Source organism: Mixophyes fleayi, chromosome 4, assembly GCF_038048845.1.
Source record: "Mixophyes fleayi isolate aMixFle1 chromosome 4, aMixFle1.hap1, whole genome shotgun sequence".
Classification (NCBI taxonomy): Eukaryota; Metazoa; Chordata; class Amphibia; order Anura; family Limnodynastidae; genus Mixophyes; species Mixophyes fleayi.
In genome coordinates, this window is record NC_134405.1 from 67251942 (window position 1) to 67278164 (window position 26223).

The following is a 26223-nucleotide window of genomic DNA, read 5'->3' on the forward strand; positions in this document are numbered from 1 at the left end:
TGACTTGGTTTTCCTACATCACATACTGTAATATACTCTATTGTAAGTGTGCATACAAGGAACACTCTTATTATTGTGTTGTAAGAACTTCTTGTAGCAGCTGCGCAGTCTCTTATTGGACACAACAAGAACTCAGAGCTACAGAGCAGAGCCATTAAATGGTCCTTTAGCTACTGTAAATCAGCTACAATCTGTATCTCCTTATCTGTCTTTCAAATACCCTTACAAAATGAATGCCACTTCCTGTCATTGTGCAACTCACATCTAGCTGACACACATCTCCTGTACAACTTTCATTAAAGGTCATAGAAAGGTCACACATAACCTTGAAATTATTCTTCCAATTCACAGAGTTTGACCTGAATGTGAAAATCCCATTTCTCAGAAGCTTGTTTTGATCTTTCATTAGTGCTGCAATAATTTTTAAGCTGGCATTTATCAGAGTTACTTGGAAAATGTATGCTCCATGGTTTTAGGCCCTTTGGGCAATGAGATTTGTTTCCAGCAAAGATCGCAGATACTTAAACTGGAAAGACTACAACTTCCATTATCCTGTTCCAACTGCCGGTGTGTTTTATAATAGCATAGTGGCAGAAGTATACAGTAGGATCAGAGCTGGTTGTGACTGACCCACCAGCCTTCCAGTTGTACAGGCTTATTGTATAAATAATACATAGAGTGCATGGGCATATTGTTCTTTTCAACTCTCAAAGTCAGCGTGTTGTTTGTACAAGTCATTTTTTCTCATTGGTAATAATTGGCAAATGGTGCCCTTGAGTATTTGCGTGCATCTCTGTGGCTGAACAAAAATCTATTAAGGCTTTATAGCATAAGTCTAACACAACAGACATATTTTTCTATTCAATGGAAACACAGAATTTAACGACAGGGAAGAACCGCTTACCACACACTTCTTACTGTTTTACTATTTGCTATAAAATGAGAGATCCTATATGGTCTTTCATTTTGTTTAGTATTTCAGTGTAACCCATATCTCACTCAGTTTATCTTGTTAGCCTAGTTCATCTCAGATTATGTTATTGGATGATTTACACGTGTGAAGTATTACTTCCTGACCTTATGCTAAGAATTCTCAACAGGTATCAGAAAATGAAATTAAGATTATATTGTTTGTCAATTCCTGTTCCCAGTGGTAAACTATATGACTAATCTCTTGTATGACAAGGACAGGGCAATTAGAATCCACATGTATCAGGAGCCACTGTCCTAGTACTGCTTCCAGAACTGCTGGGTCTACCCACATTCTAAACTTCTTGCAGTCTCAAATTAAATAAAAAAACACCTCTGTCACAGTTTGAATAGCATCTATATCTGAATTATTTCTGGTGAATCCACTCTGGGAAAGTTAGTTGTGGTTTGCTGGGATTTTGCTGGGTCGGCCATCTTTGATGGCAGGCCTTAAGCCTGATCACAAGATCTGTACCTGAGGAAGCGCCAGATTGAAGGCTGTACAGCTAGCTATGTGTCCTGTCAACCTTGACTCACAATCTGCAACTGGAGAGCCACATTGATTTTAGTCAGTACTGATTTCCATCATCTGGACCTTGTTTCACACCGGCAGCAAGTAAATACAATTGGAGAAGCAGTACTTTGTTGGCTCAAATCATATTTTTCTTTAAGTGGACCAACTCACCATAGCTCTCAGGTATCATGACACACATTAAATATGACCTCTGATACTTCTGATGAAATCGCTACTTTTAGAGGCGGAGAAACGCGTCAGCCCATGCTAGTGGCAAACAGATTGAACTCTCCAGCTTCTCAATTATCAACATTAAAGTGGACTTTCTGGAATTTGGACCCCCTTTTAAATCACACAGATTTGGAGCACTTTATTGGAATTAAGGTACGATATTGAGTACATCTGTTGACAGTGGAATTTTTCTAGCTTCATATTGTTGCCTAATGAAATAATTCTGTCGTAATTTTTGGGACCTTTTTACCTAAGATATGAACAGTGGATCGCTACCTAAATACTAATTGAATAACTTTGTGGATGTTCAATGAACTATTGAATAAAATTTTATGTGGATTTATTTTTGGACAATGTAATCTGACCACATAACAAGCTAAAGCACCATATTGGATTGGTTACACTAAAGAAACTGTTATTGGATATCTGGCCCATTTATTAAAAATTTGTGGTTCCAAATATGTGTGCTTATAGGAGTGACTAATTAATTGGAGCCAGCTAAATATCAGTTATTGAGAGGAGTCTGGATTTGTCCGCAATTGCACTTTATTTGCTATATCGTTTTTTAATAAATATAAGAGTTACCTTTTTCACCATAACCAGCGCTCTTCTGTATTTTGATTTGTCAGTTCTTGCACATTAAATATTGGACAACAACTAAATCTTCTTGTATGGGACAATCTTTGGCACTCCAGGGTGTAAATTTATCAAGCTGCGGGATTAAAAAAGTGGAGATGTTGACTATAGCAACCAATCAGATTCTAGCTATCAATTATTTAGTACATTCTACGAAATGATAGCTAGAATCTGATTGGTTGCTATAGGCAACATCTCCACTTTTTCAAATCGGCAGCTTGATAAATTTCGCCCTAGATGTTGGTGAATAACATCTCCCAAACGACCAGCAGATAAAATGTACAGAATGGCTGGGTTCGTTCTAGAATCTCTCAGCACGGTGGCCTAGTGGTTAGCACTTCTGTCTCACAGCACTGGGGTCATGAGTTCAATTCCCGACCATGGCCTTATCTGTGTGGAGTTTGTATGTTCTCCCCGTGTTTGCGTGGGTTTCCTCCGGGTGCTCCGGTTTACTCCCACACTCCAAAAACATACTAGTAGGTTAATTGGCTGCTAACAAATTGACCCTAGTCTGTGTGTGTGTCTGTCTGTGTGTATGTTAAGGAATTTAGACTGTAAGCCCCAATGGGGCAGGGACTGATGTGAGTGAGTTCTCTGTACAGCGCTGCGGAATTAGTGGCGCTATATAAATAAATGGTGATGATGATCATGATCTCTATATCTCTACCACTCTCTCTTTTTGTCATTTTCTTGCAGTCCACAAGCAGCTAAAATTAATCCTATTTAAAACCTCCAACAGAAGGTGATCATTATACAGATATTTTTCTCCGTATCAGAGGTAATATTTTCCTGTCTTGATCCTATATGTACTCAACTCTACTACAACTTTCATACGCACCAAGAAGCATTCAGAATAAGTGGGTCAGAGAGAATAACATCTCATTCGTATATCAAATCCTACGGGGCCATCACAGAAAACCCAATGGGGAACTCATTTTATCAATTCAGCACTAGGAATTCAATCTAATTTCAAACCTCAAAACTGGATATATTCTTCATCGCAGCCTATTTCCTGCTATTTTATCTCTGAACCCTGGGAGACCGGAGATACAGAATCACTGGGAAAATTATAGGTAGAGCCAAGGTTGTCTTTAGTCATTTGATGATCTCAGGGGGAAATCTTAAGTCATATTTAGAATAGGGAAAAATAAATGCACTGTGTCCTCACCTTGTGTAATTGCGTTGTGCCTGTGAGTGCGTCACCTCTCGGAATGCATTGTTTACTCTTATGAAATTCTAAGGTTCCGGAGAGAATTCTCCAAGCAGTCTGAGAATTAGTGGGGGAGCCCATAGATAATTAGTAGTTTGTTACACTTGGAAGATTTATACAAATCTCACAGGGAACAGCTAATCCTAGTAAATTTCATTACTTTGTTTAACCCCATGTTTTCTTGAGCTAACTGGATGTAATCATTTTGATCGGCAGTCAATGGACCAAATTTGCTAATCTTATTAATATGAATAAGTTCATTCAATAGCACAGAAAGTTGTAGGCTAATGTACTTATTATAACGCAAAATAAAGAATGTTGACTAATGTTTATATGCATTGAGGACTTACATATTTAAAAATGTGCTCTCTACCCTCCCTCTCGCACTCTCTCTCTCCCTCTCTCTTACCCCGCCTACTCTCTCTCGCTGACTCTCTCCCCCCTCCTCTCTTTCTCTCCCCCTTCTCTCTCTCGCTCTCTGTCTCCCCCTTCTCTCTCTCGCTCTCTCTCTCCCCCCTCTTCTCTCTCTCCTCCTTCTCTCTCTCTCGCTCTCTCTCCCCCCTCCTGTCTTTCTCTCTCTCGTAGTCTAATAGGTTTGAGGTTGGGCACAATTAGTATTTTACTCTATAACGCTGGTATTTGTGGAGATTTGGTTTTCAGATGTTTAATTAAACATGGCTAAATAAAATAGCCCATAGTCTCTTCATTATTTTACCTGAGAATACAGTTAGAATGTTACAGAGGGAGCAGATCATCTGTAATAGCTTGCTACAGATCTCTGATAAGTTTAGCTGTAAGTGCTAACTTAGAACGGTGGCTAAGTGCCTAGCACTTCTGCCTTACAGCACTGGGGTCATGAGTTCAATTCCTGACCCTGGCCTTATCTGTGAGGAGTTTGTACGTTCTCCCCGTGTTTGTGTGGGTTTCCTAAGGGTGCTCCAGTTTCCTCCCACACTCCAAAAACATACTGGTAGGTTAATTTGCTGCTATCAAATTGACCCTCGACTGTGTGTCCTTCTATGTGTGAATAAGTTCTCTGTACAGCGCTGTGGAATTAGTGGCACTGTATAAATAAATGGCGATGATGGTGATGGTGATATTTGAGATTTAATTGTGGAAAACATTCTGCATTTACTCAGTTATCTAACAGTATCTTAATCAAGGGGAAATTATCCAATTCATCACTCTATAAAATATATATATATATATATATATATATATATATATATATATATATATATATATATATATATATATATATATACTATGTGTACAAAAAAAATCTATATTCTGCTGTTCTCTTTAAGGTCAGGTCTATCAAAAACATGTATGATTAAAATATCCTAAGATCTTTTTTACGTTTTTAGGCTGTATGGCCCCATAATCATGTGCTACACAGAGAGATGCATGAGGTTCATATCCTGTCTCCCAAGCCTATTGTTAGGTGTATAACCACATACATAAAGGAGAGCTTCACATTCTTAAATTTTTATCCGCCAAGCAGATTTGTTTATTTTCATTGTACTTAAATAATAGATACGCTCAAGGCCCGCAAGACAAATGTTAACTCACGGTACAGTAACTTCTTGGAGTCCCTTCCAAAAACTTCAAAGGGGGTGTGACCATACCAAGCTGGTGACTCCTCCCACTACCCAGGCAGGTCAACCATGACATTATATCATTTTAACACATTCCCCGTGATGAAATCGCCATATCGCCATTTTGTCACAGGGGGCGGGGCCGAAATGATGCGATTCACCGGGAATAGCGTCATTTTATCTGCTGATTTGCAGGATGCGGGAGACTTGTCTGCTCTCCCAGTAGTGGGAGATCTACCCGGAATTCGGCAGCGCAGGTATGGTAGAATGAGCGATAAAAGGCAACTTGAATTAAAGCTTTTTTTTTTTGCAGGGATCAATGATCCCTATGAAGGACCTTTTAAATTCACTTGCCAGCAGTAAACACATATGCTTGAATGTGATGTAAAGCTTTGTGCCGCTTATAACTCTACATGATAAGCTGTAAAGCTTGTTACTTTACTTATGTAAATCTTCAGTGCAAGTTGCAATGTGCAATGCTTTTATGAATCAGATATCAGCAGTAACCATATAATGATAAATATAGAGGAAATTAATTCATGACATTCAGCAGTGTACAAATCAAATTTATTCCAATAAAGGAAGTCTGTGCAAACTAATATCAGTTGGTAGGTGACAGCACCCCAAAATGTCCTATCTACAATTAAGCCTCCCAAACAAGTGTGGTACCAGACAATTCTGTATAATTCTTATATTGCTGATTTTCTTCTGACAGGCTGAAAACATGGTCAGTCTATACCTCACAGACACCCATGTGACCATCACCCGAATGCATGATGCCTTTAGGATATCTATCTATCTATCTATCTATCTATCTATCTATCTATCTATGTTATATCTATGTATCTATCTATGTTATATCTATCTATAAATCTACCTACCTATCTGTGTTATATCTATCTATTTATCTAGCTACCTATATGTGTTCTATCTATGTTATATCTATCAATCTATCTATCTATCTATCTATCTATCTATCTATGTTCTAACTATTTATCTAGCTAGCTATCTTACATATGTTCCTATCCCTCTATCTCTCTTTCTATCTACCTATCTATGTATCTATCTATCTATGTTCTAACTATTTATCTATCTAGCTATCCTATATATGTACCATCTCGATTAAGCCCCTGTCAGGGGTGGGGCTTAATTGCGTTATTAAGCCCCACCCCCGCTATTGAATGCCAGGAATTTAGGCATTTTATGGTGGTGGCGGGGTTATGGTGACGCAATGACGTCACTACGCCCCCTCCTAAGCCCTGTCACATGACTTCTCCTCCGGGATGTCCCGGGAGTGAAGTTTCGAAAGTTGCCATGTATGATCTATCTATGTTATATCTATCTATGTTATATCTATCTATCGATCTATGTTATTTATATCTATGCTATATCTATCTATTTATCTATCTATCTAGCTGTGTTCTATCTATCTATCTATGTTATATATATCTATGTTATATCTATCTATCTATCTATCTATCTATCTATCTATGTTATATATATCTATGTTATAGCTATCTATCTATCTACCTGCCTATCTGTGTTCTATCTATCTATCTATCTATCTATCTATCTATCTATCTATTTATCCATCCATCTACTATATCTATCTATCCACTCGTTATATCTATTTATCGATCTATCTATGTTTTATGTATATATATATATATATATATATATATATATATATATATATATATCTATGTTAAAGCTATATATCTATCTATCTATGTTAGATCTATTTATCTATCTATGTTATATCTATCTTTCTATCTATAAATCTACCTACCTACCTGTGTTATAGCTATCTATTCATCCAGCTACCTATCTGTGTTCTATCTATGCTATATTTATCAATCTATCTATCTATGTTCTAACTATTTATCTAGCTAGCCATCTTGCATATGTACCTATCCATTTATCTAACTACCTAGCCATGTTCTATCTATCTATCTTTTATATATATATATATATATATATATATATATATATATATGTATATATATATATATATATATGTGTGTGTTATGTCTATCAATCGATCTATCTATGTTATAGTTATCTATCTATGTTATTTTTATGTATCTATTTATCTATCTACCGACCTATCTGTGTTATATCATATATACATATATATATATATATATATATATATATATATATATATATATTGTATATACACAAAAAGATACACTTCACTTAATTAGAAAAAAAAAGCATAAAAAACGCTCCACATGTAGAGGTGGCTGCCTCACACCCAAAAAAACGGATGCTCCAGATATGTTAAAATAAAGTACAACAGGCAGCCTCGGCCAGAGAAGCTGGATGAAACGCTTTTACACAGCCTTTATTCAATCTCCCTAAACCACGCCTCTCTCCGGTGGGCGCGGCCATGCTCTAGTTAACAGCGCCCGGAGGCGGCCTGTACGATTTCCCCCTCACAGATTGTAAGCTTGTGAGCAGGGTTCTCTTACCTCTCTGTCTGTATGTATTACCCAGTAGTGTCTTATTAATGTTTGTTCCCAATTGTAAAGCGCTACGGAATTTGCTGGCGCTATTTAAATGAATGTTGATGAAGATGATGATGTGAGGACGTCAGCCACGGCTCATCCAGCTTCCCTGCCCGGGGCTGCCTGTGAAACGAAGGCTGCAAACGCATGACGTCATCAAACCTCTGGGCTGGAGATATGACATCATTTGCAGGAATCTCTATGAAGATCTTGCAATAAAAGATACAGATAAGTCCAATGTTCTCATATTTTTGGTACGCTTATTCACAATTCTAGTGTGTAGTGTGGTGGTGGGATCCACAGTGGTTATAATATATTAAGTTATTACAATATATATGTTTTTTCTGTTTCCCTGATCTATGTGACAAGACCATACGTCTAAGGCAGGCTTGTCCAACCTGCGGCCCTCAAGATGTTGTGAAACTACAAGTCCCAGCATGCCCTTCCAGCTATCAACAGGTTGTCTACTGGCAAAGCATGCTGGGGCTTGCAGTTTCACAACACCTGGAGGGCCGCAGGTTGGACAGGCCTGGTCTAAGGAATAGATTGGATCAGACCTGCAATATTAACCCGTTGATGTGCGCATGCTTCTACGCATATTTGGTACACATATAGGACTATTACCTGGAAACAATACACTATTAGGGGCCCATCATGTGTTTTGTACTATATATCTATCTATCTATCTATCTATCTATCTATCTATCTATCTATCTATCTATCTATCTATCTATCTCTATCTATCTACTTATCTGTGTTCTAGCTATCTATCTGTCTATCTATCCTTCTATCTATCTATGTTATATCTATCATTCTATCTATGTATCTATCTATGTTCTAATTATTTATCTATCTAGATATCCTGTATATGTACCTATCTCTCTATCAATGTTCTACCTATCTATCTATCTTATATATATTAGAGACGCTCAGGCTCGGGTTTTTGTAAACCGAACCCACTCGAACTTAGGGGATCCGAGTAGGCTCGCGAGCTGGCTCTGTACGTTTGCACATCCTCGGATCTGAATTGAGGCAAAACAGCATTGTTGCATTGTCGGATCTCGTGGGTTTTGGATTCCTTAAATACCTCCCTCCCCAGGAGAACCAGCGCCATTGATCACACAGGGGTAGCAGTGTTCTTGTCACTCTCCATTCTCCAGTGACATTGCTTAGTGCCATTGCTCACACAGAAACAGGGGTAGCAGTGTTCTTGTCACTCTCCATTCTCCAGTGACATTGCTCAGTGCCATTGCTCATACAGAACTGACTGGAAATGACTGGATATTAATGTTATTGAGGTTAATAATAATGTAGAAACAAAAAAAGAGCCAAATTATGTGATTTTAGCAAACAAAATAGGGATTTTAGTAAAAAATAGGGATCCAAAACAAGTGAGGGTGGTTTTGCCAAAACCAAAGCACGGGGGTCAGTGAACATCTCTAATATATATCTATCTATGTTAAATCTATCTATCTATCTATCTATCTATCTATCTATCTATCTATCTATCTATCTATGTTATATATATATATATATATATATATCTATGTTATATCTATCTATCTACCTACCTACCTATCTATCTATCTATATTATATCTATCAATCTATCTATCTATGTATCTATCTATGTTCTAACTATTTATCTATCTAGCTATCTTATATATGAACCTATCTCTCTATCTTTATTTTTCGGGGGGCAAGGTTGCAAAAATATGTGCAATTCTAAATTGCCCTCTATACATTTAAAGTGAAAGGATTGTGTCCTCTATACAGTGCTAACAATAAATATTTTGTTATAATAATTGATTTAAATAATACAGTGACACCTGGAAATGCTATTTAATACAGTTGCTTTACAGATGTAACATCTTGAGCCGAGTTACATAAGGCCAGATTTAGTGTTTGGCTGTGTTGGTAGCAGAAAGAGTTAAGGGTAGAGCACAGTCAATTGTCTGCAGAAGATTGGATGGTATCAAGGGACGGTTGTCTGTTTTAAACTTCAGGCTCTTAAGCAGCATTAAGTGAAAGATAGATCTAAATGTAAAGGGACATAATCTTATATATAAGGTCGCTGCACTCCCTGCAAGATAGGATATTATTATAGAATAGATTTGTTATGGATTTCAGTCATTATCAATACTTAAAGGGCATTTAAATGAATGGTATTACAGCCTGATAATGGATGTGGCACTTTAGTGAATAAACCACAATGCTGTTATGTATTCCAGCCTTGTAATGGGATTTCTGCTTCATTATCTGCTATTACACAGCTTTATGTTAACCTCTTTTGCACAGTGACTGTACTCTCTGCAGCATCCAGGAACACTGTGGATGTGGAAGAGTTAACCTTCCCATGGCGCTGTTCTCTAGATGTTACCAGACAGGTCTAATGGTTCTTGCTGTAATGCTCTTTAATTTGTAAATGCATCATTAATATTCATCAAGAATGCCCATCGCTGGCACTACCCGTTTTCTCCATGGCAACTACCACAGACTTCCTATCCTTCTGCCAGTGACCTGTTGACTTTTGGAGGCTAAGAATGGAGGCAACACTGTACTTTCCCATATCACCAGCCCTCACGGTGGCCAGTGAATAAATGAATTGGCACTTAAACAAAATCACCTGCAGAGTCTTTCTGCGGTCCACAGTATTTTCACATTGAAAGCTAAAAGTCCCCATTTAACCCTTGTGCTCACAGCGCTGTGCTCTCGATGTTCTCTAATCCAAAGCTACAAAGAGACGGCAAATAATTTGTATCATACAAGCTAGCTTTCTGCTCCATAGTAGGTATAGTCAGAAGTATTACTAGAAATTTTGTGGGACACATAGTAACACTTTTAAAGAGCCCAAAAGTTTCTATACCATCCTTGCCTACTCTACCGGAATGTCCAGGAGACTCCGGAATCTTGGGTAGCTCTCCCAGACCGCCGGAAGAACAAGCCTTTATCCGATTCACTGCCAACAGTGTCATTTTGGGCTTGCCCCAGCGGTACAATGACTGGATTGCCGGATTTTGCCTTGGGGTTGTGGTCAAGTATGGGCCACCTACTGCTGGAGGGAGCACGTCTAGGGCTACCCAGTGCTTGTATTATGCTCCTTTCCCCCTTGACTGTCCCAAACTCATCTGACCCAGCATAATATTGTCTTGGAGAACATTGTACCCGTTCAAGAAAAACATGCAATTCTAGTTGGAACTAAGGTGACAACATTGCATTTTGGTGGGAATAGAGATATATCAGACAAACAGTGCAATAAAACACATGCTATTCCATTTCTTTAGCTACACTACACTACTTAACTGATACCAGATTGGTTGCTATGGGTTACAGGACAGCTCCACCATATTGTTAAATTATTCCCATTAGGGGGGCATCTAGGAATACTGGTACAAAGGGAAACTATGGTGCTGGTTGCAATCAGTTAGATATCTGCTTTTATTTTTTTAAAACTGCACTAAAATAGTCAGAACTGGAGAGAAATTATTTTTCTTTACGTGCAACACCACCTTTTCCCCTTGCACCAGTTTTCTTAAATGTCCTGCATTGTGTCTTATAATGTATCAGGTATGCCATTTGTTACTGCCTTAAAGGAAAGAGGGAGCACTATTTTATATTTGGACATATACCGTATTTCCCCATGTATAAGACGCACCTTTTTCCCCAAAATTTTGGGTCTAATAACTGGGTGTGTCTTATACAGGGGTAGTAGCACTTACCCTGTCAGATGACTCCTCTGTCCGGTAAAGTCTTCTCTCTGTCTGAACCTGATGCTGGAAACCCGATTAAGGTCCTCTCTGCGATGTCCGGATGTCCTTTCAGGACCTTGACAAGGCATTCTTTCAGGACCTTGAGGTCCTCAAAGGATTGACAAGGTCCTGAAAGGACATCCGGACATCGCAGAGAGGACCTTAATCGGGTTTCCAGCATCAGGATCAGACAGAGAGAAGACAGAAGACTTTACCAGACAAAGGAATCATCTGACAGGGTAAGTCAGAATTCACTATAGCATAGTCTCTCCACTGTATAAGCTGCACAAATACTCTGTGAAAAAATTGAGGATAATGTTTATCCTCAATTTTTTCCACATGATTTATATAGGTGCGTCTTATACAGTGGAGCGTCCTATACATGGGGAAATACGGTAAGTACAATTTATATCAAAACACAACAACTGCTTTAAGAGGAAACCTCTAGCTGAGATGGATAAACTAGAATGTAGTAATATTGTCTGAATTTACAAGTAATGTTTTATTATTAATGAAATCCATATCGTTTGGCCCATTGGTACAAGAAAGCCTATATACAATGAAATTTCTTCCCGCAAAAATGTTGGCATTAGGTTTCCCTCCTTGTAGGGGTAGTCTAATAATAGCTGTGTCGTCATCTCCACCTGGTGTTTGAACCGGATCCCCAGCGGAAGTGCCCTGTGATGTTGTACACAGCTTACAGCCCTCATCGGACATGAAAACAATACAACAGACTACTGCAGTTCTTTCCTGAGGACAGAAAATCAGTTCTGGCAGAGAAAAATAATAATAATAATAATAATAATCTTTACTTCTTTGGAAACTGAGTACGTTTTTGGGGTATATTTACTAAACTGGGGCTTTTAAAAAGTGGAAAAGTGGAGATTTTACCTATAGCAGCCAATAAGATTTTAGCTGTCATTTTGTAGAATGTACTAAATAAATGATAACTAGAATCTGATTGGTTGCTATAGGCAACATCTCTACTTTTCCAAACCCGTAGTTTAGTATATATACCCGTCTGAGTCAAATTGCACATCGTTTGGACACTTTTGAGGTATGGTTATTTCCCATAAATGAAACAAAATTAACTAGTCATCGGTATTTAAAAACAGGCCACACTATTGACACTGCTAAATTATGTAAACTTGGCATCATTGGGATCAGCATTGAGATTATATAGTTAACTTCTTGCTTCCAAACACTGATCTCCTAATGCTATGGAGGTTGCTATATTGTAAATAGACGTAAGCAAAATTTTCTAAATTCTTCTATGAAATATTCACCCCATTCCACATTTGGATGAAAAATCGTGTCCATTTCACTGGCAAAATGTGGCTGTAAGCAGACCACACAGCACCATGAGCAAACATCATCGTCCCTGCTCTATTCATAGCCTATATATTTTACAAAATGAGATCATTACAATCACAGTGCGGGATGGCATTCAGTGGAATGGTGAAGCAAACACCCAATTCTAGGACTGCATCAATGGAACTCCGCACTTGTGAAATACAATCTGTTCATGTGTGAAATGTGCAGGTTCCTACAAATTGTTGCATTGCCCTAAATACTGTCTCCACCCATAAATGTCTTCCTCCATGTTGTATGAACAACAACTGCCTTGTTATAAACCTTGATTTTAGGTAGTATTTTTGTATTCACCTCACCCATCTTAGGGGGGAAGGTAATTCAGAGCAATGTGCCACAGAGCATCCATGGTGATATATCTCTGCTCATTCTCCTCGCACCCTGTAGAGGTGCTCAGGACAATGAGTGGAGATTCCTTACCCTAAGAAGCAATAATGTGCGCAGCCGGATATCCTGGTTATGACTGGCAGCACATTGCTCCAGAAATCGCCCCTTTAGAATCATACATTGATTACGAGTCAGCCATGTATAGTGCACTGCAGTTAGTTCTTATACAAGTCTGTATTTACATGTCCGGTCTGGTAACCCTATATTATTCTTGCCAGGTTTCCCACTTCCTGTGGATATGCTCAGTAGCTGAGTGCTCCTCCCGAGCCACTGATTTGCTCTCAGCCTTTTGGCTGACAGCAATATTCTTTGAGGAGGATGGAGGTTATGTGTCTGTCTACTACTGACTCATATCGCTCGGTTTCCTATCCTGCACCAAACTCCAATTTGCTGCTGAAGTTCAGTGCAGGGTTTAAAATCCAAGCCAGATGGTGGTAAGTAACGATATTCGGCCACCAGTGACAACTCTCTGTAGGGCAAACATGGCCACTAGGAACTGGGCAATATGTGGCCACACCAGGCCACCAGGGAATGAGAAATAAATGGCCAAACTGGGCCACTAAGGAATGACCAATATAAGACAACAATGAGCCAATAGGGACTGGGCAATATATGGGCACACTGGGCTACTAGGATCTACTCAATATATGATGGCCACACTGGGCCACTAATGAATAAACAATATAACACAACAATGAGCCAATAGGGACTGGGCAATATATGATGGCCACACTGGGCTACTAGGGTATGCTCAATATATGATGGCCACACTGGGCTACTAGGTTATGCTCAATATATGATGGCCACACTGGGCCTCAAGAGACTGGGTGATATATGGGCTCTGTACTGTACATTGGGCTACCAGGGACAGGAATCTATATGGAAGACTAGGACCCCAGGGACTATATGGCAAATAACTGTATACGCTACATTAAAGGGATTAGGCTTTGTATGCTACATTGGACATCAGGTAATGGTCTCAATATTGTACACTGATCATCGAAGAATGGGCTCTGATTTATACACTGACCACATCTCCTATACATACACCGCACACCTGAACTAGCTCATGCCGCACTTCTACTGTTGGCAGTTATCCCTAATGATTGACCTGGAGTTTTGGCATGACTGAAAGTTTCATATAATATTGTTTGGAACCATCTTATGTGCACTGATCAGATGTCTTTTGTGATCATTGTGAGCCTATTTCAGTCTTTTTAATATTTACGTTAATAGTAATATTCATGTGTCCATTTAGCAGGAATGCATTACTACCATGTCTAGATGAGGTTAGTGATGGCATACGCTATGTGATAAAAAATGCTCATTATTCTAGTATATACAGAAAGACAGCGGCTTGATTAAACAAAGAGGGCTAATGTTAAGCAATTTTCTCACCATCCTACTTAAATCCAGTACAGCCTGCCCTCTTTTGGTGATGTCATCCTTACCTCCTGTTACCACGGTAACCTCCATTCTATACGGAGTATCATGTTCTAAGTGTAGTTGTAATAAACATTTTTTTCTGATTCCATAATGTAGTATACTCTAGCCTATGTGCTACCTGTTTCTAGTAGTCGTAATGAATAGCTATTAAACTTTTTAAATCTCTTTCTTTCCTCTTGGCACGTCCCGGGAAACAATCAGACATTCTAGAAGTTGAAGTAGAACGATGGTCCATGCTTTTTTTTTACTCGCCGGAGAGGATAACTATCATCTGGACTCATGTTATTTAATATAGTAATTGATTTAATGGAAGTAAATTGGTTGCACTCTCCTCTGCTTTAAGTGCAGCTTATTACATGCTTTGGCAAGATGAGTTTAAAAGGTAGGTCGGTGGTACTTGATGGCTGTGAGTGGCTTGTAATAAATCATATGCTGACCGACCTCTAAGTCTATAGGTATTTACATTTTTACTTGCGTAGTGCTGCTACTTGTTCCATTTACGTTGGTTTATCACATTTCCATGTGTTTGACACTATATAATTATCTGGAAAACGCTAGTAGAAACGCATGTGAGAACGTCAAACATTTAGCGAATGCAGTAGCGTTTAACACGCGTCTCTACTAGCATTTTTACTAGCACTAATAAACGCATCTCAAAAAACTGGGGATATACAGTGGATATGTAGTTTTACTTAGTAAAGTATCTGTTGCTGCCAATCTTATCAGTGAGTGGAGTAACTGCCCTGTACTACTGTTGTTTTATGATTGTATCTATCACCCAAATCCTTTCATGTATTTAGTCCACACTTGCCCAGGAATGTCCTCAACGCAAAATTCACAGTAAATCATGTAAATATTGGCCACGCCCCCCTCAACGAAATTTTGATTCCTTCACAGGGGAGGGGGCCCAAAATTTTTCATGTGGTCGCACCCCGCTCTTTTCCACCCTCACACCACCAACCGATCCCCCCCCCCACCCAACCCGGCTCCGGGATCTCCCAGACATCACAAATTCAAAGTTGGCAAGTATGATTTAGTCATTAAAGTGTATCAGTCACCTACTGAAACCCCTCCCTGCCCCGAAGACTCCTCTCCATCGCTGCCGGAACCCGTTCAATTTCTACTGAAAAACTATACATGTGATACATTTTTGTACTAAATTAAGGGTCAGTCAGATAACTTCTCAGTTCTGCAGCTAATTAAAGAGAATGTCTACAGGAACTCTAATGTAATTGTATTGCCTTAGGGGGCTGATTCTAAGCGGGAAGTAAAACGGGAATTAATTATTATATCAGCAGCATTTTTGCAAGTCATCATCAGAGCTAATCTGCACCTGCTTTAAACATACGCATCCCAACAGCGGTACAGGCATGTTTCTGCATGTCTGCATCAGCCACATTTGCGTGAACGCCTTTAGGCTAGATTTACTAAACTGTGGGTTTGAAAAGTGGAGATGTTGCCTATAGTAACCAATCAGATTCTAGCTGTCATTCTTTAGAATGCAGTAAATAAATGATAACTAGAATCTGATTGGTTGCTATAGGCAACACCTCCACTTATTGAAACCTGCCGTTTAGTAAATATACTCCTTAGTGTACTCAGCCTGCCTTCGTATGTCGCTTCCCTTCCCTGGCGTGCTTAAGTTCCACAAACACACAAGTCCACTTTCTGGGCATGTGCAGAGTGATTCCACCTAAGATACAATACGCAAACTGGCATGCGGTCCATTCTGAAGCGGCCCATATATCGTTAGCAAAAAAGTGGTTCCCCCCTGCACCCTGCCTTCTCCTGTCCCAGCTTCTTGCACACTGCACAGCAGGAGAGCAGTGAGGTATAAAGGAAGTCGGCCGGGGAGCCAGCTCTCTGCACTGATGCCACTGCGCTGGCTTCCTCTATGCCACCCAGCTCTCTGCACTGATGCCACTAAGCTGGCTTCCTTTATGCCACCCAGCTCTCCTGCACTCATACCCAGGAGAGAGCATAGACTGCGCTGTGGATTTAGTGCTCTCTCCCAGCTGACATTCTAGTCCAACAGTACAGGCTAATAATTGAGAGACTGACCTCAAAATACAAAACCAATATGATGATAGCTCAGCTTTATAATTACTCAAAAATCAATGTAGTAATGAAGTTTTGGTATTAGAATCAATGCAGACATGAAGCTTTTGCGTTTTAAAAAAAATAAAAGCTTCACGACTACTGATTTCTCCCCAGAGAAACACTGCAAGCACAATAGATTGTACTGGCTAAAGTGCAACGCACGTAGAGCATATGGAAAATACCCATTGCTAGGATGTATCTACAGTAGTGTTCATATTTACCCATTGTTCCCAGCACATGTTTGAAGAACAAGCTCTTAGTGAGGCTATCTGCACCTCTTAAGAGTACAGTATACTGTCCATAGGACAAAAGTCTTCATTTATGTTCATATCATTTACTCATTTTACACATATAAGGCCAGATTTTGAGTTAGTAGCAAAGCAAAGGAGTAACCTTTCACCTGGACAAACCATGGTACAATACAAGGGGTAAAAATTGACTTATTTTTTTGCACGCAAGGAAAATACTGGCTGTTTTATAATGTAGCACACACATACTCGATAGCTTTATTTTTACACTGAAATTAAATTTGATCTGGGACATGTCCTACCCCAACTATAAATCTGTCCCTACTTTTTAAATTTATCTCCCCCTCTATTGCAACATGGTTTTGCCAAGGTTCAAATTTTCTCCTTTTCTTTGCTTTGCTCCTATCTCAAAATCAGGCCCCTAGTTGTGGACATAGGGGTCTTGTGGTCGGTCCTTTACTTGAATCGGTTTCCTCACAAAACCAAGAACAGTACATGTTAAAGTATAAATATTGCCTGAGAGCAAAATAATAATAAAAAAGAAACATTGAAAGAAAGTCCAAGTAGAAGACAATACCATGATTTCGATTTGAGAAGAATTACCAGGTTTCAGACAGGGTTTACTAGATTTAGCATATTACAATATATATGTTTGTCTGTACCTGGATTGCTTTATATAGAAGTGTCGGCTCAGTGGTAGATAACAGTTTTGCACCAATTAACCATTACAGTATAATAGAATAAACTCTAAAACTTAGAATATAGAAAAACTAATAAAAAAATGTATATCTGGAACAGCTGATCACTTGTCAACATAAAAGTTTACAAGTTGAAATAATTTGTCAGCATTTGTCAGTAATGAAGTGGGCTGATTTGTTTAGCGGGAGTGTGTGGGGGGTACCAGACTGTGTGTATATATATATACACATACACATACACACACACACACACACACACACACACACACACACTTGTGAATGTTGTATTGAGCAGCTCTTTAAAAGAACTGAGCATAGTAACAATTCATTTCTATACAAATCTAATGTCACGTCAGTTTCCTATGGAACCTTTGTTGGCATCCAGTGAATGGCCAGCCAGACTAATATTATATCTCTCAGTCTCTATTCCATATCCACTTATTGTATCCAAGCCCACATACTGTACCATGAACACTTGTTTTCAAAGGAAAACAACACACAGAAATGTTTGATCACATTTTTTTTTTTTTTTAGTAAACAAGAAAGAGATGATTTCTATCACACGAGTTAGGTTCAGCGTGTGTAATTTGACATATTATACATCAGACGGTTTTATACAGCACTGCCAATTTTGGGAACAGCAGCCAAGCAGATAACGCAGTGGAAGGGCAACATATTCAGGGTTGATCAGTTGGCAGAGTGTGGGATTCCAGCTTCCCAGCTGTCCTTTACCAATAGGGGGCGCTCATTGAACTCCTTCATAGCAAGTCAAAGGGGGGCTAGAGACAACCTACAACTTGACAACATAGTGCCCAGCATTACACTCTCCAGATGTGCATTAATATCCCTTGCTCCTTCTATACAGAGTCAACACTGCTACTTGCTCATCCCAGATGTATGTTTTAAACATACAAGAAATGCCATCATTTGCATTATAATTATTATCATTATTAAAATACAATGTAAAAATGTAAATATTCATTTGTATATCCAAGTAACCTCAAAATTACCAGCATTGAAACAACAAAAAGAAAGAAAAAAAAAAAACAGCATTTGCTAAGCTGCAATTAACCCTTTCAGCAGAGAATGGGTTATAACAGTTCAGCCTCCCTGAGCAATCAGGCATGGAATATTGAAAGGATTTTGTGTAACCTCTGCCGCCAGATGAATATCCATGGATTTGTCTCTGCACCGATAATAAAATAGATATATTTTTTTTAATTCTGCAGCAAAACCATTTTCATTTGTTTGCATTCAATATAGGGTTTAGTGTTATCGGTGCGCTTGTAAACAGTTACAAAATTAACTGGTGACTGTCAATCGTTTGGAAGTAAGGCAGACTTATCTTTCCATAAGGCAAATCAAATTTAATGTATCAAAATGTTAGTAAAAAGAAATATGATCTCTTTATTTTGTCCATGAAACGAAAACAATAAATAAATGGGGTTGTTATCTTTGGCTTAGCTCCTCTTGATTTCCAGCAGAAAAAAAAATATTATGTTTTGTTTTGTGTAGTTGTTTTTGTTTGTTTGCTTTTTTTTTTTTTATCCTGTTTTTATAATGTGACAAATCCTTTCATTAGTCCATAAAAACTGCGTGATAATGGCAAACAAATCACACAACAGGCACAGAATGCCCTTTTCATTAAGGGATCTCTAGGGTTTTGTCCCTATCTGCCCCACTTGGCAAGCACTCTCTCCTGGCATCGGAAAAAGGCTTATTCAAATCTCATCCTTGAACGGACTTCCTTCACGTCCCAGCTCCCAGGAAAAAAAGAGATATACATTTTTTAAAAAATAAAAAAAAACAACAACCCTTTCTTCCTGCTGAATTCACTTAAACCAACCTTACACCAAAGTGGATTTTAAAAAAAACCCAACAGTGATAACAATGAAACGTATAAAAAAATACTCAAAAGTTTTGTATCTACCAAGCCTGATAACTCATCATAGAGATCGGGAAAAAAACTCAAATGTCACAGATTTTTACCTCGACTTTTAACAGCAGCAAAATGTTTATAATTTCTATCTTTTTCGTGTTTTCATACCTCACATTCCCTGGAGCCAGAGATTGTATATGTACAGGGTCCTGATCCATTAACCAATACATCCATAGGTTCTGTGTTGGAAGGTTTGTAGTCCACATAGTACTCCTGTAATGGGGAGTTTATTTGTCTTTCTGACTCTCTGGCCTTTTTCCGCCTTCTCTTCATCATGGAGTTCTGCTGCAGCTGCTTCATGCTGGCTGGATAGCGTTTCCACGATACATAGATGACCAATAGGATCATGGCCACAGACAGGAAAAGGGCCACGCTTCCAGCTATGATTTTATGGAAAGAAACATGCTCATATTCTTGCTCAGCTATGGGTGTCTGCAGACCTGGAGAAGGACTGGGAGTGTATGAGGTTGGAGGCACACTCTCCAACTTGTACACTGTTGGCTTGGGTATAAATTGTGGTTTTGGGGGTGCTTTGGTAGTCTGATAAGCTCTTTCAGTCACCAACACAGGAGTTTCATTGCAGATATTGTAGGTTTCCACTGCATCAATTACCTTCTCGCCTTGGATGTGCTTAGGACCAGCACAGATCATGGTGCTTTCTTTGTTTCCCTTAAAGTTCTTAAGCCAGAAGACCAGAGGACAAATTGTTTTGCTGCATTCCCACATGTTTCCAGAGAGTGTTATAGAGGTCAGAGATATCCAAGCATTTATGGTTTCCTGTGTGACGTTGGTGAGCTTGTTTGAGTCCAGGTTGAGCTTCTGCAGATTGGGGAGACATTGGAAAGTCCCAGGTTCAATGTTCTGTATGTCATTTCCTGACAAATCAAGGTTGTGCAGGGCACTCCAAGTCCAAGTTAGTCCTTGGCTGATGGACCTGATCCTATTCCACTGTAAATAAAGAGAATGCAGGTTGAATAACCGAGGGAAGTGAGCAAAGTTCACCTTTGAGAACTGGTTGTGTTCCAGATGGAGCTCCTTCAACTTCAGGAGGCCAGCGAAGGCATTGCGAGATAAACTCCTGAGTCGGTTATATCCCACATCTAAAAATTCCATGTTCCGACAATCCTGAAACACCCGAACTGGCACTGTTTTCAATGAGTTGGACCGTAGATGCAAACTTATAAGCTTACGAAGACCCTTGAACTGCTCAGATTGGAGCGTCTGCAGCTTGTTATAGGAAAGGTCCAAATTTCTCAGGTTAGGGACAGGATGGAAAGTGGCATTGGCCAAGTTGGTGATTTTGTTAGAGCTCAGAATGAGTTCCTTTAGTCGCCTGATGCCCTGGAAAGCATCCTCATCCACCAAGCTAATGTAATTATGGTCAAGGTAAAGCCAGAGCAGCTGGTTAAGGCCAGAGAATTGGTTTGATTTCAACTTTTGGATACTGTTGTAACGCAAAGACAATCCCTGGGAGCCACCTGAAATATTCTGGGGGATGTCTCTGAAGGCATGGGACTCACAGTACACTATTTTCCCATCGCACCGGCAGTTCTTTGGACAAGCTTTCTGTGCCCCCATGACAATCACCACGACGAGAGCAGGCAGCAGGATCAGCGTTAAACTCATGCCTTTCAGCTGTTTCATCAGTTGGAACCCTGCAACATTGCAAAGATACAGTGCATTGAAATACGTGAACCTTAAGAGAAGCATTGACTGAGTTAGTACTCTTAACCTCCTCCCCAAGCAAAACCCCCTTCAGCAGTGCTGAGATTAATTATTTTAATTAAATCTAATGAAATAAAAATAAGCAAGATCTCACTAAGCCTCTAATACATTATGATGTTAATATAGTCTTTCTTAAAGGAGAAATAGAAGACTTGATTTGAGGCAATCCCATTAAACTGGGGTCTTCTTTCTTAATTCCAGACTGCACCATCTTCATTCCTAAATAGTTTGCCACACCCCTGAAATAGGACTTCTTAACATATAACACAGCATTTCTGAATGACTAATTCAGAATCAGCTGATGTATCACAATGGTACATGTTGTGCCCGTCAGTCCTTGAACTTTCAAGCTATTTAATCACATACACCTGTCAATTCATACAAAGCTGCATGTGTGTGCATGTAATATTTGTGTGGAAAGCCAGGAGTTATTGCTATGATATTATACTGACAACAATCCCATCTTAGATAAAAGGAGTTGGAATGAGCCTTTTGATCGTACAGTAACAGGAAGATGGACAATGACGAATGAGGGGATAGGGTTAAGGCTGAATGAATTGTCCTTTTTTTTCACAGAATGCAAGTCCTAGTGGCTGGAATTTAATTAAAGTGATGCAGTGTTTGTATATTGTTGCTTCTAATGAACAATCTATAAGGAGAAAAACAGCTTGTTAGCTTTATTAACCTTTTCTCTGCATTGTGAAGGTAAATTTTCCACTGTTCCGTGATTTTTTTTGTGTCTGCTGGGTTTCAGATAAAGACCAAGGAGTGTATCTGACCTTGCTAATTGTGCTGCTGATATCTGGAATAGGACCAGAAATTTAGAGAGACAAATTGAATCTTTGCTTGCGGAGAGGATCAGTAAAAGGATTGCAGAGGAGAGGTTAAATATTAGCAGTGTTGCAGACTGAGAGAGATAATACATGTGGTGACATTTTTATTTTTGGCAAATGCAGTCCGGGCTCCTTTAACCCTACTTACTCCAGCCCTTGCTTTATCCGAACAACAGGCAATCCTAACACCAAGAGAGGCCAATGTGGTAAGAGAAAGGGTTAACATGGTTAAAAACCCAGCTGGCATTTCCTTGTCTGCTACTAAAGAGGCTTCTCTATGACTGTGAAATGAATGCATCAGATTCAAGAGCTGGGATGACTCCTTTTGCACATTGCATACCCTCTCAGGCTATCACACACTATAGGCAATGCTGCCGGTCTGTCTCTAATCATGTGCATGGAAGAGAGCAATGCAACACACAGTACGAAGTGTTACTTCCGCACCAAGCCTTTGGACAGGGGATGAAGTTCGAACAATAGATAATGGGATAAGATTAACATATTTGATGAGGATGCCGTGGAACGGTGTAAATATCAGAGAGTGTGTTGTCAAACATGTAAATATCCAAATAGTATAGTTTACGGTGAGCTAAACATTTGTCTACCTGCTGCTGCCTACAGGTGTAAAGCCCAACAAAGTGTGTGTGTTTATGGAGTTCTTTACATCTATGTAGTATATATATTATGCCTATATGTAAAATAGAATAGATCTACACAGCAATATTTATAGGCAAGAGCCAGACGATCATCTAGGTAAATTCTGCATGTATACCTACATATACAGGTATTCACATTTTACATGTTGCATGCAATGCACACAGAGTAGCATCACATTGTGTGTTTTATATGACAAGGTAATAGTAAAGAGAGCAAATGCAATCAAGCTTCCATGCCTTATGCAGACATCTACATGAATGGTCTTTGCAAGCAGAAAGCCAGAAACTTCACTTACCCATCCTCTGTCTCCCAGCGATTCACTCGTCCTTTTCTCAGGGATCGTCTATGGAAATGTTTCCTCTCCTGCCTGTTAATTACGAAGCAGCAGTTCCTTCATGGTCCATACAGGTCTCTGTGTCAAACCATCCTGTTGCCAGACTCAGCCCACCCTCCCTTCGGTATATGTATATAGGGGATTTTTTTTTTATTGCAAAGTTTATCTCCTTATTTTATTCATAAGGGGATCTAATAGAAAGATGAATAGGTGGAAAAGTCTTCTCTAGCCTTGGAAGGCTATTTAGATCAAAGAGGAATTCCTGGCATCTGATTGCAATATGAAGTGAATGATACAGCCTGCAAGAAAAGGTATACAACTTCTGTGCAAAATGTTCGCAATACCTAACATGCCTTGCCCACCAGCGCCTGCCATCCTTACACATCCATTCTCAGTCCCATCTCCACCTTGGTGCTGTCAAATGCCATAAACCCAAACAGGTGATGTCTGTAACCCCAAGTTTAGAAGAAGTGCCGTCCTGCTTTTTCTATATAGCTGTGAAGGTTTATACTGCTATGTAGCTGTGTTGCAAAGCAGCTGGGAATCAGAAGACTATTTTTTCCCAGAGACTGCTGATGCTCAGAAGCTAATGCCTGAGTTTCAGCTATAGAGTGACCCCTGCTGGAGGAAGTAGTAGAGACAGAGGAAAAAGCCACATACACATACAAGCCTGGCTGTCATTGCAATGCAGTGCAGGCTCTCTCACTCTTTCACAAAATACAATTAACTCCCTCGTCTCTAATAGCCATTTGTGCATTTGATGAATGGATTATATGTCAGAGGTTCTAGGATCTCTGACTGATTTCAAACATGGCCTTGCTGGTAAGAATGTGCTGCAGACACGGTTTATCTTGTTACAATCTGTATAAATAATTCATGTGTGATAACTCCGCAGATGAAAGAGTGTAGTGGTGTGTAATACTACAGAGAATCACACTTCATCTCTAAGAATGACTGTTTTATTCACTAAATTCATGTTTGTGCCAGCCAGTTATTTAGGACTGTTATGTAAGCCTGCATGTCCTATTCTGTCTTTGCTGGATCGTCTCTCAGGTCAGTCCTATTTGTCTCCAGCCCTTCTCGGAGCTCCCGGGGTCCCAATAGAGCAATAGTAACCTACTTCTTCAGGACTAGTTCATTGTATGGAGCTATAGTTGCAGGTTGCATCCTTGACTGTGATAAATGGAGAACCCTGGAGATAGGGTGCACTAGTTCTTTCTATAGCAAGAGAAGGTTCCATGTTTTCCTATCAAAACATTAACTTTTAAAAAGACAAAGTAGCAATGTATGTGCAGCCCGTTATTGGCATGTTATATGAACCCACTGATAGGCAAACTGCTTTAATATGAGAAAGCATCCACCATGCCTTATATTGAAGAGACATACATATATATTAATATAACCAGTTAGGTAGAGTCAATAACCACATCACAAGTATATCGGTGCACGGCTATAGAGACGTGTGTTATTAGCATTGTCGGTTAGATGGCTGTGATTGCGCACAGAAATAGGTTGAAGCCAGTTCATTAATTGTGATAATTATAGGGCTTGTGCTGTGAAAATAAGCTATTATAGTCATGCATCTCTCTTATTTAAATAAAGTAAAATATATACTTACCACACCATTCCTCACACATTTTACAAATATGGACAGTTTTTGTTTTGTTTCTCTTATTTTGGCCTGGAGGCTGCAGTAGGGAAATCTGTAGCACTCAATGTAGTCAAATTATGCACAATTAGAGAATATATAGATGTACATGCAGTACTTGAAAAACATATTAATATTATGCCTTTACTTTAATAAGTCTTTAGATGCATGTGATTAGGATCGGTTGATCTACTGTGATCATGATCGGTTGATCTACTGTGATCATTGTTTAAAACTGGTAATTACACAGAGGTACAGAGTATTTCAGCTCACCCTACTCCTGCATGTTAATGTGCTGTGCCTATATATATAAATATATATATATATATATATATATATATATATATATATATGTATATATATATGTTTCTATATATCAATATAGCAACTAAGGGCAGAGTTGTTCTTTAACTTGTCATTAAACGGTATGGTGACTGCTCCCTCTCGCAATCTAACAAGTTCCGAAAAATAGTTTTTTTCGGAAACTAGTCATGTTAATGTACGCCAGCTGAATCTGGCGTACATTACATGGCGTACATCGTAATTTAAAAATTTCAGTGGTGTCAGCTCTGCTCCGAAGAGCAGAGCTGGACAGCGCAGGTGTGGAGGGATCACATGATCCCTCCCTGTCACTCACTGCTCTCTATAGTTGCAGAGACAGAGCGGAGATGTTTGTGCGCATGTCCAGTTCTTCGAACTGGACATGCGCAATTGCAGTATGAAGGAAAACGAGGAGGATAAGGAGGAGATCCGGAGACAGCGCATTCCGAAGAGGCGGGGTAAGCATGTTTTTTTATCGCAGAAACAGCAGTTTATCGGAACTGCTATTTCTGTGTTGGGTTCTTCATAAATTTAAGAAATAGTTCAAATCTTATCAATGCGAAAAGGATTGAAAACTATTTTTCACTTTGTGTGCACATTGATAAATGTGCCCCTAAATATGCGTAGAGTAGTGAAAAAACATTCATGCATCCAATCTGTTTAATATTCTTTCAGACTCAAGAGGGTGCAAACAATTACATTGACACAATGGGAATGTAAATGAATGAGGCAAGCTGTGATAGACATAACATACATAACATAACAACGCTGCCTCAGAACTATGCCATCTTGTGCTGGCGTCTTACATTGGGTAAAGTCGTGCATACTATTAGCAGAGTGTAGGTGGGAACACATACATACACAATGATAATAAGTTACAGTAATGTGTTCTCGCAATTCAATTCAGTATTTGTTTTCTAGTCCCACTTGCAGGTTTTCTTTTTTACTTAATCTTTTTATTGTCATTGCTCCAAAGTAAAATGTAACAATAAAATACACAACATAAAAAGAAAAATGAGTATTGTTGTTTGTGATATAGCAATACAATTACACAAACTATATGGCATATGTCTACGTAGACATACAAAAAGCGTGTTTTA

At 39.1% G+C, this 26223-nt stretch overlaps 1 protein-coding gene across 2 annotated transcripts in view; it reads right to left on the reverse strand.

Annotated features, from left to right (window-relative positions):
* LRRTM4 (leucine rich repeat transmembrane neuronal 4) overlaps nt 1–23744 on the reverse strand; it is a 480365-nt gene extending 456621 nt beyond the window's left edge. For both annotated transcript variants that reach the window (XM_075207379.1, XM_075207380.1), the window contains exons 1-2: nt 23116–23744; nt 19714–21260 (exon numbers count right to left, since the gene is read on the reverse strand). In XM_075207379.1, coding sequence (XP_075063480.1) covers nt 19714–21260; nt 23116–23119 — 1551 coding nt within the window. In that variant the 5' untranslated portion in view covers nt 23120–23744. The remainder of the gene's footprint in view (nt 1–19713; nt 21261–23115) is intronic.
* Between the last annotated feature and the right edge of the window lie 2479 nt (nt 23745–26223).